The sequence below is a fragment of the Ursus americanus genome, chromosome 15, assembly GCF_024610735.1.
Source record: "Ursus americanus isolate L20-20 chromosome 15, mUrsAme1.1.p, whole genome shotgun sequence".
Classification (NCBI taxonomy): domain Eukaryota; kingdom Metazoa; phylum Chordata; class Mammalia; order Carnivora; family Ursidae; genus Ursus; species Ursus americanus.
This window is the reverse complement of record NC_142141.1, coordinates 56315212-56334901: the sequence shown is the minus strand read 5'-3', so window position 1 is coordinate 56334901 and position 19690 is coordinate 56315212. Positions and strand designations below refer to the sequence as shown.

Below are 19690 nucleotides of genomic sequence, written 5' to 3'. Positions count from 1 at the left end.
ATACTGTTGTACGGTGTTCCAGAGAAGAGTGTATACTAGAAAAGTCAAGCAATATAAGGGTTTTAGTCTATTGCAAATTCATTTACAATCTAAGAAAATGACATTCACGACATGAAGTTCTAGATTCTTCTGTGGCAGAGTCCTCCAGCAGACCACTGAAGGTGGAGGAACATCCCCACCCCTCCCCCACCGGGCCCCACCATCCCCCTTCCCCATTGGGGCAAGCACCCCAGAGCTGGCTCTCACCTGTGGCAGGCAGGGAGCCCCCTCTGGCAGTGAACGTAGGGCATACGCCATGCCTGCCACATCCTCAGCCCAGCCCTGCATGAAATATGAGATTAAAAAAACACACAACTTCATCCTGTCCTACGTCAGAAGTCACATTCACATAGTTTCTTATCACCATCAACTCATTCTGTCGTTTTTCTCCTGCCCCCACTCTTGCCTCAAGCTCTAGGAAGCCGGAGGGGGTGGGGAAGCCAAGAGAACTCACTAAAGCACCTCTTGCTTGCAATGAACTATTTCACAGCCCCGCTCTCAGGGAGCAAAGAGATCCATAAGCAGAAAGTCTTAGACATGGAAAAACCGCGAGGTTTGGAAGCTGCTTAATAGAATCTGGGTGTCTGGATGGGATATCCCCTCCGAGGGAAGAAGGACCTTCATGAAGACAGTACAAAACCTCTTTTAGTGTCATCAGAAATTTCACTGGCAATTTGACATGCTGAGAGATGATTTTCATCCACCTCCTCCACTGTCTGTGAACCTTCTTGTCTCCAGTGCCTGGAAAAGACTAGAAACCTGAGCTTATGCAGCCCACTCATGGTTGGCTTTCTTCCCTAAAACTAAGAAGGGAAGCTAAAAAAAAAAAAAAAAAAAAAAAAGAAGAAGAGGACAATGGAAATCAGATGTAGGGTCAATGTCTGCATATCATAAGATGAACATGAAACATAAACTTTAACTCTGGGGAGATATTCGGGACCTTTTAAGAGACCATGGGGAATGTTCTTGGTAACTTGAGCAGGCTGAAGCATAAGCCCTAAGAGGACCTCTTTTGCAGTAGCACTTCCCTCCAGGCCCGGGATGCTGGCTTGTGTATCAGTGATCTTGTCTAGTTCCCCAAGGCTCAGGGAGGTTGGCTTTAGTAGTCTTATTTTACAGATGAGGAAATCAAGACACAAACGTGTTACATAATCTGCCCACAGGGGTCACCTGTGCCTGGGCCTGTTACTCCACATTCGCTTCTCTTAATGATGCTGAGGATACTCCTCGCTTTGCCGTCACCTCTCCCTTACCTAATCCTCTGTGCTCAGACTCCCAGACACTGCCTTGCCCTTCCCTCCATCCTTCCAAACATAGACAGAGGGAAACCTGGCCAATCTGAAATGAGCCAAGAAAGGAAGGCTCTGATTTTGTCTTTTCTTCTTAGAAGTTCAGCTACACATCCCTCCCGTGTTGGATGGAAAGATGACGTGGTGTTTAGAACCCTTTAACTTTCTGCGAAGTGATTTCTGAGTAACAAAAAATGTCTGTGTATGGCTGAAAATGTTTATGAGGTACAGATATCCCTTTTTGGGATGAGGAAATGGTCAACAGTGTGGTATGTTCTCCCTAAGGGGAAAGATAATCAGACAATGGATTTGATCTTACATTAGTGATACACAGACAGTAACTTTTATTTTCAAACTTTAAATTCTGTGGGCTAGCAGGTAGAGTTGACCCTTGAACAACACAGGGATTAGGGACACTGACCTGTGTAAAACTTTTGACTCCCCCAAAATGTCACTATTCATAGCCTGCTGTTGACCTGAAATCTTACCAAAAATGTAAACAATGATTAACACATATTTTGTATGTTCTATGTATTTATACTGTATTCTTATTATAAAGTAAGCTAAAGAAAAGAGAATGTTATTCAGGAAATCATAAGGAAGAGAAAACACATTTACAGGACTGTTGAATTTATTGAAAAAAATCCATGACTAAGTGGGCCTGCACAGTTCATACTTCTGCTCAAGAGTCAACCGTATATGGAAAATTCCCAATATTGGCTCAGTGTGAGACAACTCAGAATAAATTATTTACATTTCACTCAAGACATGTTGCAAGTTCCCAAAAGTTTTCTTGACATGCAAAGCTATGTGACAGGGATGGTTTCTAAGTAGTATTGGAGTGGGTCACGTGTAACCCACGTGTGTAACCTACATGAAATCCAGCAAGAAAAAGTAAAAGCCTACAGGGGCTGAAACAGAGAAAAGTATTCAGGAAATGGGGAATGTTTTACAGGTGCACTCAACACAGAAACACAAAGCTCATATACAGGGTTTCCAGAGGGGAAGTGAGTTGCCTTGGAAAGCACGGCAACTGTGGTGGTGGAAAGGTATATGGGTTGCCAAGAGTTTCGTAATAGAAACAAAAGTAGTATCACTGGCATAAAAATAGCTGAACATGAGAGAAAAATGTATCACATCTCATTGTGGTTGAGGTGGAAATCTTTGGATGGGACCTTACCTTTCTGTAAGTGGAATGGGAGCATTATGGATTGAGCACTCTAGAGGGAAGGACATGGACCAGGACGACTTTGAGAAAAATGGTCCGTGAGCTGAACAGAGGATGTTTCATTATTCAAAAAGAGAAGTAGGAAGATGGGAAGGAAGAAGAGGAGGAACAGGAGGAGAAGCATGACAAAGAGAAGATGGAGGAGGAGGAGGAAGAAAAGGAAGAGGATCCGGTCCCGGAAAAAAGAGCACAGACATGTCTCAAATTGTTCCCAGTGACATGCTTTCCCAATGATGATCTCAGGAGAGATATGAGCCCTCAAAATATTTCAACAAAAACAAACTTAACACTTAAACCAACTGTCAGGTGCTGCTCTAATGTCTTTACATGTATTAACTCACTTAATCCCCATCTCAACCCTACGTGGTAGGCACTACAGTCACTTCCGTCCTTTACGGATGAGGAAAGGGAGGCACAGCAAGGCTTCACAGCCTGCAGATGCTCGGCCAGGTCTTGAACCTAGAGAGCACATCCCAGAGTTGGTGTGCTTGACCATCATTGTCATCCGCCTCTGAGAAAGGGAGTGGAAGTCAGACACATCTGCACTCACAGTTGATATGATCCTTACAAATGCACCAATTAATCTTGGTTTAATAACTGATGTTATTACTTTGGACTTGCAATATCCTATTTGGTGCACCTCGAAACTCCTGAGTTAAAGAGCCTTTGAGAGCTGTCAGTGGAGCTACTGGACATTTCAACCTCGTCTTGAGAAACAGCTTGCCCCGATTTAGCAGACCTGATACAAGAAGTTGTCTATAACTGGAATTACAAAGAGAAAGGCCTTGTTTGTGTCAGGAAAGGATCACCTGTACACATGCGATGGGACAGCAATTCAAGCCACTGGAAACCTTTCATCCTCCTCCTTGCTCATAGCTGTCCCTGGAGAAAGACTCCACCATTATTTGGCCCAATGACAACTGCTGTTGTCAGGATGGGACAGAGCACAAAGCAGTGAATGCCGAGGTGTTTGTTTGTTTTTAAAGATTTTATTTATTTATTTATTTGACACAGAGAGAAAGAGAAAGTGCGTGCACAAGCATGCTCACATGAGGGGAGGGACAGAGGGGGATGGAGAGAGAGAATTTCACGCAGACTCCCAGCTGAGCATGGAGCCCAATATGGGGCTTGATTTCACAACCCTGAGATCATGACCTGAGCTGAAACCAAGAGTCAGTCTTTTAACCGAATGAGCTATGCAGGTCCAGCCATAAACAGGAAAAAGATTTCTGGCCTGCTTAAGCTGATTCGGTTAAGGCTGATTCATGTTCCTAAAAGGAGATCAACACTGTAATGTAATTAGCTTCTCCCTCTTGAAATTCCAATGATTTGCTAAGTAACTAGGGACAGTGTTCTCTTTTCAGTACTAAATATTCTATTAAGAGGTTGAACTCATGATAGTGCTAAGCTTCTGAATTTGTTGATTAACATCTCTATTCATATTAAATATTAATATTTTTGATTAATATCTTACAAGTTCTCCTGCTTTAGAAGTATAGTCCACGATTAAGTGGTTTTCTGTAGCATGACTATTTTCCCATTGAATTCCCTTATCAAATTCCCCAATTTTGATTGGCAAAGAAAACTCATATTTTCAAACTAAACTCTTCCAAACATAATTTCACCTTTCAGAGCCATTTTAGCATCCTGTAGAGTCACAGGACCAGGATGTGCTAAAATCCTACAGCTGTAAAATGAGTAATTCATTGCAATGAATTTCACACAGATTACACAGATTTTGAAATTTGTTTCTGAACTCCTCTGTGATACCATGTTATTTACCATGGTGTCTCATTCTCATGGTAAGAGGGCATAAAGTACCAAAAAATTTTTACTTAGTCTCATTTTAACTAACAGTTTACTATAACAAGAACGTTCAAAATATTCAGAAATGGGGTGGCTTTTACTGCATGCCTCACATTATTCTCTCTAGTGTGGATCTTCATCTGAACTACCGTGTTCATCCAGGACTATGGTTGGTGATTACAACAGGATTTATGAAGCAACTGGGCAACTTTACCACAAGGCCCTTCAAATGCTCGGTTCTGTTGCAGTAGACACAGGACTTAGGTGCTGCTGTTTAAATTCAGATCTTGTTGTAGGATTACATATTTTTGTTTTCAAAATCCATTTTAAAAAGTTGTATCTGTAATAAGGAGGACTAGAGAAGAACTCCCTTGTGTTGTTACACCAGTAAATCAGTTTAGTAAGTAAAATTTTTAATGAAGGTAATGGCAGCTATTGAATGTCTAAAGTGTTTGTGTTTTGAAAATGTAAGTCAGGTTAGTGCAAAGACTGAATTTTATTGCAAGTGTTTATGCAATGCTGAAAATATGAATGTCCAAGGAAGAGAACTTCCTGGGGGAAAAAGCATTTAGATATACTTTTGCTGTAGGAACAAATAATGAAGGTCAAGCTCACGTAAAAGTGATGTAGAGGAAGCATTCATTCAACCAACAGCAACATGTACACCTGTCCCCCCAACTCTCAAACCATCTCAAGGATCAGTAATTCTCAATGAAAAAACAGACCTGTAAGAACGAACCTTTCTGAACACAGAAAGGCTTTCTTTCTTTTTCTTTCTTTCTTTCTTTCTTTCTTTCTTTCTTTCTTTCTTTCTTTCTTTCTTTCTTTCTTTTTTTGGGTGAACATTATCACATATGTCTTCTCTGTGTGTAAATGGCATTTAGAAATGCCTTCTGGGCAACAGAATGTGACCCTGTTAGATCCCAAGTGTGGCATGTCTGAGAGGAAGGATGCCACAGATCTTTTTCTGAGACTCCTGCACATTCTCTAGTGACAGGGCTGTGTAAACATTCCATGGAGAAGGGGAGATGCACAGGAATGGGGGTTCAAATGAAACTGCCTACACCCCTGCTTTTCTGACAATGAGGATGGTGATGGGGAAGTGTAGGCAGGGTGGACTCAGTGATTCTTTATTCAATGTAAGAAAATAAAAGTAATTTAATTATTTTTCATCCTCACTTATTAGACCCAAATCAGAAAGCCTTTCCTTTAATCTATCCCTCCCTTTTTTTTTTTTTCTACATAAACATGGGTGCCTCATGGGGAGAGGGAGCTACATCTCATATTTTCCTTTGGAGCTAGAAAACATATCATTCCAGGGATATTACGCACAGTCTGGAGGGACCATGCTGATATAAACCCTTTCAGTCTTGCATATACAAGGTATAGCTTTTGTTAAAGCCCTGGGTAGTAAGGTAACGGGAGTGCCACTGGTTTTTACTAGGAAAGTAAGTGTTTTATTTTGTAACATAAATTGAATATATTAGCAAATCTCTGTCCCTTGATAATGGAGAATTTTGCTTTTCTTGAATCTGGATTCAGACTACCTTATGCCTGAGAATTGTTGTTCACTGTCAGTGGTGTATGAGTGTATGCAAAGCATTTGTCTGATGGAGGCTAGGAGTTGAGCCCAGATTATGTGAGAGATGTGACCTTGACTCCCATAAGAGAATATTTCTGGTTGGGATTTGTGTTCTTTTTCTGCTTCCTGCTGGTAGATGATGACCACATAGGCTTGGAAATCAGTATTAAAGATGGCAGAACAGCTGTGAGCATAGGTGAATTAATTCATGGAGGGGAACTTCCTTCCTCACACACCTCCCCTTACCTGTTACATCAGAGAAAATAACTTCGGTCTTCTATCTTGTTTTAGTCCTTGAATATTTGGGGCCTTTTTGCTACAACCATCAGCATTCCTCTAAATAATGAGATATGCTAGTGTACTACAATGAACTCTCTAATCACTGACTCCAAGCCCTAAGGTGTTAGCTATGATGTTGGAAGTGTGCTTCCTCATTCCTGACCTCTTCTTTGTAAAAATGATTCCAGGGACACCCTCCTGCCGCGTGTGTGTGTGTGTGTGTGTGTGTGTGTGTGTGTGTGTACATGCCCTTGTATATATATATTCCTATTATACCATCTCTAATGGTTTTTGAACTTTCTGTTTTCATGCTTTTGTACTGGAAGGTACCATGGGGAAGGTACCAAGTTTTTCTTCTTCTTCTTTTTTTTTTTCTTAAGATTTTATTTATTTATTTGATAGAGAGAGAGAGAGAGAGGCAGCAAGAGAGGGAATACAAGCAGGGGGAGTGGGAGAGGGAGAAACAGGCTTCCTGCTGAGCAGGGAGCCCGACACAGGGCTCGATCCCAGGACCCTGGGATCATGACCTGAGCCGAAGGCAGACACTTAACGACTGAGCCACCCAGGCGCCCCCCAAACTAAAAGATAAGATCAGGTTGATTTCTAGAATCCATGCTTATTATTTAAGAACAGCATTCTCCACTGAAATGAACTATATAAAAAGGACCAAAGCCACTGAGATTTTTGATAGGACCACAAGTTCTAACCACTTCTACAAAAATGCTGTTAGGGCTTGAAGTGATCACAAGCTCCTTGACTAGTCTGTTCTAAAGCCAAACTAACCCCTTAATCCTGTGGTTCCCGTGTGTGGGGTTAGAACCCAATGCAGAGCCTACAAACACTTGCTTGTCCTCAGGACTGGAAGAAGAGAATACTGAGTGGCATGTCCTCAGCCCCATAGCTGTGATCAGGCTGGGACAGTTAACCTGAAGTTTTTATGTTTGAATCCCCTCTGCCCCAACTGCTCAGGTAATTAATAATGCCAGTTCCCAGATTAGCCCATATTTTACCTTGAGCTCAAATGGGGATTTTTTTCTTTTTTTTTTAAAGATCATTTTACAACTGCTGTAGGTATGATATGTGCCCCAGGGGTTCCTTTAAGAACAGGTTGTGCCTGCTAGATACCAAACCAGAATCCACTTTATCTGTAATGGGGCCCAGCAGATTCAGTATGCTGCCTCACTGTCCTCTCACTGGCATTGCCACTGATGAGAAGTCAGCGGTCACCCTTCTCTTTGTATGTACAAGTCTTTTTTCCTCTCGCTGGTTATATGGTTATATATATATATATATATATATATATATAAAATTTTTTTTTTCAGTACAGTTGACATATGATGTTACTCTCTGGTTGACTTTAAGATGTTCTCTTTACTACTGACTTTGAGCCCTTTGACTATGATGTACCTTAGTACGGCTTCTCCATGCTTTTTCTTCTTGGGTTTCCTTGAGCTGCTTGGATCTCTGAGGTTATGGTTTTCAATACATTTGGGAAATTTTCAACTATTAAGACTCCAAATTTGTTTGTTTGTTCTCTTTCTCCTTTCTCTCTCCTTTCTTCTGGGGATTCAAATTACACGTCTATCAGGCCACTTGAGGTTCTCTGATAATTTGTGGTTTCTTCATTCTTCTCTGTGCTTCATTTTGGGTAGTTTCCATTCAGTTCATTAATCTTTTCTTCTGCAATGTCTAACTTGCCACTAGTCTCATCCCACGTGCTTTACATTTCAGACATTGTATTTAAAACTCTAGAAGTTTTATTTACATTTTACTTATTTTCCATGTTCTAATTAACTTTTGAACACAAGAAATACAGTTATAGCAACCACTTGTCTGCTGATGTTAACATCTGTGTCAGTTCTGAGTTGATTTTGAATGATTAATTTTTTCTCCTCATTATGAATTACATTTTCTTTATTGGCTTGTAAAGTTATTTTCAAGTAGATGCCAGACATTCTTAATTTTAATCTGCTGGGTGTTGCACATTTTTTTGTATTCCTTTAGATATTTTTAAGCTTTGTTCTAGAATTCAGTTAATTTGCTTGGAAATGATCGCTATTTTGGGATCTTACTTCTAAGATTTGATAGGAAAGACTGGATCATATTAGTACAGGGCTAATTATATGCTGAGTACTGGGAAGCAAGACCCACCTGAGCACACCAGCCAGCGGCCCATGACTTACGAGGTTTTCCTGTCTGGTTCTCAGGAAGGCACACCATACCCATCCCTATATGAGCACCAAGTTTTATTCTCTCTAATTGCAGGAGGCTCTTTTGGAAGAGGTGGGCATCTCTCTCACATACATGCACTCCGATAGTTCCCTGCAGAATATTTGAGGGGGATCCTCTGCAGAGCTCTAGGGTTCTCTCTCTGCAGGGTTTTCTCCTCTCTGGTATTCTGTCCTATGAACTCCAGTCACCTTCATCTCCCCAGATTCCCAGCCCCATCTCCTTAGCTCAGAGTCTGCCGAGCTCCTCTGGGGTTTCTAGTCCTGGTGCCATGGTGGGCAAACTCACTCAAGGCAGTGAGCTGGGGTTACAGGGCTCGTCTTGCTTGTTTTCTGTCTCTCAGAGATCACTGTCCTTTACTGACTAATGCTTGGTGTCTTAAAAACCATTGTTTCTTATATTTCTCTAGGTTATTTTATTGTTTTATTATTCTTTCTTCAAGGGAGGTAAATCTGGACCTTGTCCCTCCATCTTGGCATCTTGGCTGGAAGTGGGGGTCCCTCAGGTTTAGCTGTTTCTACAGCTTCAGAATGGAGTTCTAGAACTCAGGGCTCTGGAAACCAGATTATTCGATGACAATGATGAAAGTAATGCCAAACTACCCCAAACCAGGTTTATTCTAGAGTCAATTTGGACACATATGGCATTTATAGTACAGGTGCAGTCCTTGCTATCAGGACTACTCACTGGGGTCTTGTGGGGAAGAAATCACTAAGTCACGTGTGATTAGGGCCAGTGACTTGGTTATGACCTGGATCCTCTCCATTTCTTCCTTCTTAGGTTGGGCCCATCCCTGTCCTGCCTCAGGCTGGTCATCATGTCCAACTGGGTGTGTTGTCTCTAGGAGGCTGCTGATGGGGTGGGATCCTCAGATAACCTCTGTGCTTATTCTGACCCAATTCCTAACCCACCAGTGATCATGCTGCAGGGTTCATTTTCACCATAATTTTTCAAAATGTGTGTCTTTTTATTTAAACCTTATGTTTTACATCACACCATTAGCTAAAACAAAGACAACTGTCAAATGATGATTTCTACTTTTATTTGTTGCACTCCACTGATGCCCTGGTTCACTCCTACATGGTTCTTCAACCGCTAAGCTACGCTAAATTCATTGTCCTTCTCAAGGCTGTTGCCCCTGACTCTAGGGACAAGTCTCAAATTTCCCAGTTCTCTTGGTTTTTTTATTCATATTGGCCACATGGCCAGAGATTCTGTTTCCTTCCTCACTGCATCTAGGTTGCTATCATGTTACCTCATTAAATATTAACAGCTTAATTTCCAAATGTCCCTTTATTCTATCTTGTTTTAAAAGTACATGGGCAAAGAATGGATTCTTTGAAACTGGTCATGTTATAGGGGAAAATGGACTGTTCAAAGACACCTAAAATATCTGCCTTAATAATAAGTACAGATATATTTCTATAGTTCAAACCCTAGGTTTTCATAAAATTCAATTACAACAGAAATAACCAAAAATGGGAGTTGAAAGAGCTTTCACTCACATTTTGGAAATCTTCAAACTACGATAGCTAATTATTTTAATATTCTGTGACAAACAAAATAATTGTACTGTAAATGAGAAAAAAAGTAACTGAAGTCCATGTTGGCCGTGAAAAAAATGCATTACTTTGCTTCTGCCATAATACCATTATGTTTTTCTGGTGTTCATAATCCAAGTAATGAGTCTCTTAAAGTTTAAAAAGTATTTAAGACCATTATGAAGATCTAGTTTACCAGTCAATTTGTTGCAAGAACAGTGTGCATGATCTTCCTATAAAGAGCAGTTATTATTTCAGATGATGAGGTGCATAAAAAGCTGCCTCCATGTAAAATTCTGGTTTTACCTTCACGTTTGTGCTTTTGTTTGGGTCATAAAAAGTTAAGGACACTAAAAAAAAAATGCCACTAAATTTCAACAGTTGCTATAAAAATACCTTCTTAGTACTCTAGATTTCAAATGATAGCACTGTCCACATGAAACTTGATGCTGTCGTGTGTCTTAAATCAATTTTCCAATCAGTCAAGATTTTTTCTTGAATAAAATCTTCTTTTTAAAAAAGGAAGGATTTGTCTGCTTGGTTTTTGTACAAGTTATTTTCAATCTTAAAAAATTATAACAATTTATCAGTGTTTGGCTTAATGATAATCTTCTTGAAACATCCCTAATGGATTGTCTATCTTTCCTTTCCATATATTTCTTTACCATTTCATGAGGCATGGTAATAAAGTATACAATAAATGATGATAATGTGATTGACTATTATGCATGCTTGTGTATTTGTATTTTGATAAGAAAACTCTTATTATTTATTTATAACCACACACGAATATTCTTTAGCAGCCCCTTGCCCTGCCTGAGGACTATCTCACTTTTCCAGAGTTATTAGGATGGCGGATGCTTCTTATACAGTAAGGTTGACAAAACTCTTGGCCCAACGTAATGACAACCCATCGGCCTATGGCATTCTGCTCCCATCTTTGCATCCAGTGCCATGATTGATCTGCAAGCTGTGATATGAAGTGGGCCCAATCTTTTCTGTCTAAAGATGACACATCTGAGACAATGAGGTGCTATAATTTGCTCAGGGTCACAGAGCTCAGAAAAGGTAGAGACTAGGTTTGAATTGTGATTTGAATGAAAGCCTCTTAAATTTAGAGGGAGATAAGATCTAAGGGTTAGTTCAAGGAAGTGATTTTCCATTATTATCTCTTTCCTTGTCTTGCAAGGCCCTATTCTGGAATTCCACCTGATGAGATTCTGCTTTTGAAGCTTTTCTCTGGTTGAAAGCAAGAGATACCTTCACTTCAAGCCTCGCCCAACCCGAATTCTTTCAGTACAACATTAGGGACACCTATGGACAGACAGGAAGGGACAATGATGTTCACTCCTAGGACTCTCAAAAGAAGGGACAGGCCTGCACATACACTGGCAGCCGGCTCCTGAAAAGGGTTGTGAAGGGCTGGGCCCCAAAAGCTGGGGCCATGTCCCAGCTGAGAAAGAAGGCAGTGCTGTAGCTGGGCCCATAGCAATGGAAAAAGAACGACAAGTGAGAGGCGACACAAAGGCCAATGTTGGAAGCTCTAAGAAGGGAGGATGGAGTTGTATGACAATGCTGAGGACAGTATGTGCGATGCCTATGGTCCTGAGCTGAGAATTCTCTGTCGCCATGTGTCTTATTAACATTGTTTTGAAGAAAGTGAATGCTAGATCGTGATTTATGCGTATCCCAAACCCCAGGCTTTGACTTAAATGAGTGAATAATGGATGGCAGAGGTCCAAACTTCCTCTCCTGGTATTTTCTCCATATGCCCTCATTCTAGGTGATTACACTTTTTTATGCAATAAGACAAGTTAGCTCATGTAATGGTGAGTGACCAAACTCAAGAATTCTTTGTGTGGTGAATCCTTTTCTACCCAAACTGAGGGTCATGGACATTTTCAGGGATAGCGTGTGTTTAGAAGAACACAGAAAAAGGCCCTCCTAATCGCCTTCCCCATTGTACATTTGGTTTACTTTAACATTCTGGCCAAAGAGACCCAGGAATACAATTCTTCTCTGTAAGCCCATAGGCTCAAAATGAAAGAGGTTCTTTTCCTCTGGGACAGGACCAACTACAACATTATAGGGATTCACATGGGTTTTGATACATGGTGCTTGGGTGTCAGTGCCCCTAAGAGTCAACCATTTTGCTTTGAAAAGCATCAACATGTCACAATCTCCCTTGAAAACAAAATAGCTCAGCTACACAAATAGAATGGAAAGCATATCACAGCATTTTCAATGACTATACTTATATCTATTCATCTGTATTTTGTAGTGATTTTCAAGGACCCTGAGCCCTTGCGAATTTTTAAAAGGAATACCTTCCTATGTCCAAAAGTCCAACGTACCTGGTCTTTCCCTTACATTCTCAAAACCTGCATTAGAATTGCACATCTCAAAACTAGGCTTCGACTCCTTTCTAAGGACGTGCTCATAATTCCAGATCTCTTCTTTAAGGTAATGAACTAGTCATACCTTCCAGCTCCCTGCAGCCAAGTTCTGCAGGGCGCCTGCCGCCCCTTCCAGCGTGTCTGCGTTTGAGCACTCAGAGAGCAGTGTGAGGTAGGGTTTGACTATTGATGGGTGCCACAGCATCTGGATTCCTTTTGGTGGTTCTGCACAGTCTGGAAGAGGTCCTACTCCATCCCACTGGTGGAAGAAAAATAAGAGAGTAAACAGCTTTAATATCATTTACGTTTCCCAACTTTGCCTTCTGTCAATGTTGTAGACAAAAACAAAAGCAGGGTGTCATAACATTTGGTGAACATCTATTACATACAGGGTAATGTCTTACTAGACCAAAAACAGGATAGCCACTCCTGCCCACCAAAAGCTTATGATGGAAAGTGGAGGGTGGTGGAACGTGTACATAAGTGAATGTAATTGACAGTAGAATGTATAAGCTCTCTAAGAATGGTGGTAGCACATTACTCGAAAAAGGAAGAAGAAATATATTAATTTTGATGGGCAGAGTGGAAGAGGGTTAAAGACCAAGGTAGCATGTCTCACAGTTAGCATACAACTAGCATAACACAGGACAGATTAATAATTAAACACCCTCACTTCTTAAGCCTCAGTGCCAACTGATTAATTCTTATATAACTTGTAAAATACATATTTGTTTGCTTTTGAATTCTATCATGGGATCAGAGGCATCAAACAGATGTCAGAATGGACACAAAGGAGAAAATTGCCATGGTTTATTAGATGCATTGACCTAGCTAAAGGCAAATTTAGATCTTATGGTGATTCCGATAGTTCAGTTTGCTTTGAATTGGATCTAATGAATAACAGGAGAACGTGTAATTAATAATTAACGCAAATAATTAAAAAACGATCACTTATTGCGTAAGGGAGTTATCAGCAGACCATTAAAAAATGATAGTTACGAAGACTGTATAGCAACGTGGACAAATGATTATGATAAAAGTGAAATGAACAAAGCAGGATGAGAAGTAGTAAGGGGTTTGTGCTTTTTACCACGTAAAATGCAACAGGAAAACATGTATGATAATAAAAACTTATTAACAAAATGTTTATGCCTTTCATTTTTTCTACATTTCAAATTTTGTTACCTTTATATTTTTAAAAACGTTAAAAATTATAATAGTGATTCTGATCTTTGATCACACACAGCCTTTGTCTTTTGGGAAAAATGAAGCCAGCAAATATAATGAGGGTAGAAATGAAGCAAACTATATGTTTAGAAAAAATACTCCCATATTCACTTCTGAGAAAAATCATAGTAACAGAAAATAATCCTTTATAATTTCAGGGTGGGAGCATCAAGTTACTTAACTGCTTATTAGTGTTTATTAACAGTTACTTAAGATATAGTCTAAATGACATACACTAACCTTTCCTGCAGATATCCATGTGCATACATATACGTGCAAGTGTGTGTATGTATATAAATACAAAAATCACAAAATCTGTGTTTCTTAGTTCTGACAATTTGACTGGAATATAGGCTTACTTCATATCTTTGTAACATTGAAATGGAAGTCCGATGGTGAAAATGTAAACTTACTTAACTATCACAAGTCATTTCAAGAATTTCATTATTTTCCAAGAGAAAAATTTAAAACTCATGTCTTCTTTTTCTCATTTATGATACAGCTTAGTCTAAGTGAAGGCCAAAGCTCAGATATGAATAATATCCCATGGATGGATGTTGGACATCCCACGGAAGATCATTTTCAATGAGAGTGTCACTCAATTTTAACTCTGTAACAAGGACACTCAAGGTGGGGGAATCTGCTTGTTCTTTGAATCAAAGCCACTTTTAAACCCTTCCGAAATGACTTTGCACCTGTGCAAGCGTGACACCAGCACATCTCTTTTAAATACAAAAAATAACAAAATGGGAAGTGAACAGTCTTCTCACATTGCTCTTGGCTCATTCTTTGAGATGGGCTCACTACACTGGATCAAGCAGGGCTAATACCAGCTTGTTCAGGGAAACCAGCCTGATGCTAAATCTTTCTGCTGGCACAACAGGAAATGGGAAATTCTTTCTTTCTTTCTTTCTTTCTTTCTTTCTTTCTTTCTTTCTTTCTTTCTTTCTTTCTTTCTTTCTTTCTTTCTTTCTTTCCTTCCTTCCTTCCTTCCTTCCTTCCTTCCTTCCTTCCTTCCTTCCTTCCTTCCTTCCTTCCTTCCTTCCTTCCTTCCTTCCTTCCTTCCTTCCTTCCTTCCTTTCTTTCTTTCTTTCTTTCTTTCTTTCTCTTTTCTTTCTTTCTTTATTTTTTTTTAAGGTTTTATATTCATTCATTTATTTGAAAGAGAGAGAGAGCACTAGCAGGGGGAGAGGCAGAGGGAGAAGCAGACTCTCCACTGAGCAGGGAGCCCGATGCAGAACTCAATCCCAGGACCCCAGGACCATGACCTGAGCTAAAGGCAGACGCTTAACAGACTGAGACACCCAGGCGCACCGGGAATGGTAAGTTATTTCATGTGAGTTTTTCCCTTGTTTATCTTGTCATCTCCTTAAAACTTTTAGGCTATCGTTTTCATATAAAGATGTGATAATATTCAGAAAAATCAGGCTATGCAACTTAGAACTCAGGAGGGATGGCATTTCGGGCTCCTGCAGGGCAAGCTAACGCAACAGCGGGAGGCGCGCAGAAGCAGTATTTTCATGTCATTACAAAATGTGAGGACTAAACTCCAAGAGCACAAAAAGCAACTGTGTATCATTTGCTGAGTTTCATCTTGTTCTCCTTTCCTAACTTCTGCTCAATAAAATAGGATAAATGGCTAAATCAGTAGACAATTTTCTTCTGCTCTGACATGTGATCTATGTAGCTCTTAAATACCTTTTATTACAATCCTTTCTTAATGGCTACAGAGAGAATCTGAAGGAAATAAAAGGAAAACTGATGTGAATATGGATAATCTTTGATGGCAACTAGAAATGGAGTTCAAAGGGGATTCTCTGCTATTTCAGAACGTTGATGGCACCCTGGTATGTCAATACTGAAGAAAAAGAGTTATTTCAAAGCCAGCCAATGTATCTGGCCTTTATCTGGGTACGTTATTTCAAACTTTTACTGAGTTAACAGGGAAAGAATTATCAATCGTCCATGAAAAATAGATTTTCACCACCTATAAAAAGACCAGAAGTCTTCTTGAAGAGAGTGCTAGCATGCTCAACGTTATGTTGCCTGGAAAACCAACAGCAACAGGACCACAGGGTGAAGGTGACATCGGGATCTGACTTCGGTGGTGAAAATTTTGCACATGCGAGCTTTTAGGGCTAAGCTTCTTCTAGAGTGAGGATCCATGAGAAGTCATGGGATATGTCCACTTTTTCAGCAAAGTGGACATGCGCCATCTATAAATGTAAATACAAGACGCATCTATCCTAAGATCTGAAATGAAGGGTCCAGAGTGTTCTCATTTCCATCTTGTAAGGACCCAGCAAGAGGAGGTCATCTGTGAAACAGGAAGAGAGCTCTCAACAGATACCAAATCTGTTGGCACCTTGATCTTGGACTTCCAGCCTCCAGAACGGGGAGAAATAAATGTCTGTTGTTTAAACCTCCCAGTCTGTGGTCTTCTGTTATGGTAGCCTGAGCCGACGAAGCAGTAATCACTGTAAGCACTAAGTAAATTCGGGGTAGTAGGGTCCTCGAGCTACTCTAACGACCTTTCTGCCATGGAGCTCTCTCTCGGGGCAGCCTGTCAGCAAAGCAAGCAGAGTGTGTGGCGGGATTATGTTGACAGTCAATCATAGAGCAAATCAATTGATTTTGTCACCCCAAATAGTGTCACGCTCAATAACATACGACGAGCACTTTTCTTTCTGGTCTTAAATGTATAACTATATGCCTAACAGCAATAAAACAAATCAGTCAACAGTTTGAATCATTCACTTTCTAAAATTGTATCGGATTGAAAATAGGTATTCTCTGTTCAAGAAGGAAATTCTCAAAGTTTTCAGAAAGGAAGAGGATACAAGCCTCCATGTAAGAAGCCTAGGAGCTGCCCAATTCTGGACATGATGCTTTCTGCTTTGGTCAGAGTCAGGGGAGGAGAGAGACGCTGGCCACTGGTAAGAAATGTCTGCTTGGGAGGAAAGTTACACACGTATGGGGCCGTGTTATAATGTGTGGCTCAAAAAAACAAACAAGAAAAAAGTCTTTCTTTAGACTTGTTTTTAATTCTCTTGCTTCCCCACACGGCTTAAATTCTATGTAAAAGATTTTGTAGTTGGCTTGAGGATGGAAGAGTGGAAGCCATTTTTGCTCCTTATAAGAAGAGAAAGATGTACGGTATGGACAAAAATCAGGAAGTTCCCAAACCAGAAAGTGAAGATACCCACACACCAAGAGACTAGGTAAACATGGGGATCTTTTGGGGACGGTGGCTCTCGGAGTGCTCCAATTATTGCACTCATAAAAGCCCCTACTAATAAGAAGAATTAACAAGAGACTCTCAGCTCTTCCCCTCTATCAGGCTTACACCTCCGTCCCTGGACTGGGTACCACGGAGATGCAGAGAAGGAGTGTTCCCCGAATCCAAGGGAAGGATCTACAGCCCAGAGGTGCCGAGCGACCCAGGTCTTCCCTCACAAGTGTCGCAGCCACACAAGCCATGTAAGGAGAACTTCTCCGGCTCAGCTGTGTCTTCAGAACACACTTAGAAAAGGCATCTTCACCAGTGCAATGCAACTCTGTTGCCCGTATTTCTCTAGCAATGAGGGGGCATTGCTGTCGTTACCCATGTGCAGGCTGTTCATTGTTAAGGAATTTTGGTGAAATAAACAACAGACCAAGGAAACTGGAAGATAAAGGGTGTGGATCTGTAGCAACAGGGAGACATTGGACTTTCAAATCCCACTCTTCCCTCCCAGCTGCAGTTGCACCTCGCACCATGTCAGAAGAGAAGACGGCTTGAAGATGGGAACTGTCGGGAATGTTCTCTCATGCAGGGCTTGTTTTAATCAGGCTGCAGCCTGTACTACATCCTTTAATAAGTGACAACGTACACACATGTCCATCCTCTGTCTGCCATCTTGGCTTGGCTTGGGTTGAACAGCAGAGTGACTAATAGATTTTCCCCCTACAGAGTTTCATTATCACTTGCAGCATTTTTGAGGATGAGGAAAAGGAGGCAGGAAATAGGAGTGATGAAGACCCTCTGAGCAGCTATAAAAAGCCAGGAGTGAGATGATTCTTGTGTTGACTCTTAGGAATTTTGAAGAAGAGGGTAGCTTAGGTATGTGAGGTCCCCTGGGCACTGTTCAGAAATCAATGATGGGGGGTAGGGGTGAGCCTGTGCAAAGAAGGGACACAGGTGGTGGCCAACGAGCTGTATTTCTGTGGCACACATTGTCTCTAGGCTCTCCTTGAAGAAGATATGAAGGGTTTTGCATTTGAGAGATCAGAAACCTGTGTTAAAGGGGAAGGATATATTTTCTGAATCAAGTACCAGACTAAGGGAGATTCAGGGATAGCCTTGCTGATTCATCTCTGTGGGTGTGGAGCCAAGGGGCACACATCCCTCAGGAAGAGGTGGAAGGGAGGTCGGTGATGTTGCCTACTCCAAGGACTGGCCACTGTGCTGTGCCCCAAGACTAGTGTTATCAAGGCTGTTCCACACCACCAGGCTTGCCTGCCCTTTCTCCCAGTCATTGTGATGGAACCAACCAGAACACCCCTCTAGAATTCTCTCTGCTCCTAACTTCTCATCCACATCTTTTGTAACCTGGTCCAGGACCTATCTTTTACTTATTTTTTCCATTATCTACCTTTTAAAGGGGTCCTTGACATGCCAACCCCCTCAGGTAATCCTGTAGTCTTGTTTATATCTTTGGTGATCCATCCCTCAAAGCCAGTCTAATACAGTGATTCTCGACTGAAGGGATTTTATCATCCAAGGGGACAACCGACAATGTTGGAGACATTGTTGATTGCCACAACCAGGGGAAGGGGTACTATTGGCATCTGCTGGGTAGAGGCCAGAAATGCTGATAAAATCCTACAATGCACAGGACAGTCCCCACAACAGAGAATTATCTGGTTCAAAATGTCAAGAGTAGCGAGGCTGAGAAACCCTGATCTAGTAGTATAACACACAGAGTATCTTTTTTGAAGACTGATTTATTTATTTTAGAGAGAGAAAGAGGAGGAGGAAGGGCAGAGGGAGGAGGGAGAGAATCCCAAGCAGACTCCCCACTGAGTGCAGAGCCCGATGTGGGGCTTGATCCCATGACCCTGAGGTGGAAATCAAGGGTCAGATGCCAAAGCGACAGAGCTATGCAGGCACAGAGTATTAATTAATGGCATGAAGCACGGAATGGTCAAATGTCAATAAGGAAAGCAAATGGGAAGCCTACGTTGGATTTTAAGTCTGTAAAGTCGCTGAAAGGAGAACAGCAGCATTTTTAGGTGAGGGGATATATTTTACAGGACAGGAGCAGCAGTAGGAGGAGAATCTCATTCATTCATGGGCAGTGACAAAGGAGAGTCGCTGCAGAAACATGGACAGCCGTGATCTCGCAGGCTCGTGTGACCTGCTGCTTTGAGGACATGAAATATCATGTCTTGAGTCACCAGGCTCCCGGCATATGGTGAGGTGAAGGCACAGGGAGGCCAGCCACGAGGAATGAGCAGCAGCTCAAATAGCAGATGGTTCGTAAAGAAATGGTAATAAGCAGCAAGCGAAAAAGCATGCTTACTAATAAGATGGAGACTGGAAGAAAGGCAACCTGCGATATTAACAAATGAAAACTTAAAAAGCACCAGGAAAGCCACGAAGGGCAGACCCATCCGGGACGATAAATCGCATCAGCTGCCACTACCACCCAGCGTGATGAAGACAAATTCTGGCTTACGTGCCCAGATTCCTGTGGTCTCGAGAGTTCACTTTTAAGAATTTCTCTTTGAAGCGCGATTAAGGGTGTGGGCGCGATTTAGCTCCGCAAGTTTATTACAGTTTACATTAGTTAAGATTCGGAAGCAGCCCCATTTTCTGATCACGGGGGTCCGGTTCACACATCACGGTACACCCCTACACCCCTCCAGTGCGATTCCCGGCAGCCCTCTCTCCGTTCTGCTGGCGACAATTTGCTGGCAAGGAAAAAGGTCATGCTGAGTCACGGGATACCCTAGCGTCCAACAATACGCAGAGGGAGACGAGTGGCTGTCACGCCCACACCTGTTCTCCCCGGCCGTGCTGTGCCAAGGTG

The 19690-nt window shown here is 41.4% G+C and overlaps 1 protein-coding gene across 2 annotated transcripts in view; it reads right to left on the bottom strand.

Annotated features, from left to right (window-relative positions):
• The window catches only part of CTNND2 (catenin delta 2), an 886309-nt gene that overhangs the window by 98895 nt on the left and 767724 nt on the right, over nt 1-19690 (bottom strand). Inside the window, exons 15-16 of one of the 2 annotated variants that reach the window (XM_087867974.1) lie at nt 12475-12648; nt 247-321 (exon numbers count right to left, since the gene is read on the bottom strand). In XM_087867974.1, coding sequence (XP_087724100.1) covers nt 247-321; nt 12475-12648 — 249 coding nt within the window. The remainder of the gene's footprint in view (nt 1-246; nt 322-12474; nt 12649-19690) is intronic. The other variant, XM_087867973.1, reaches the window with a different exon arrangement.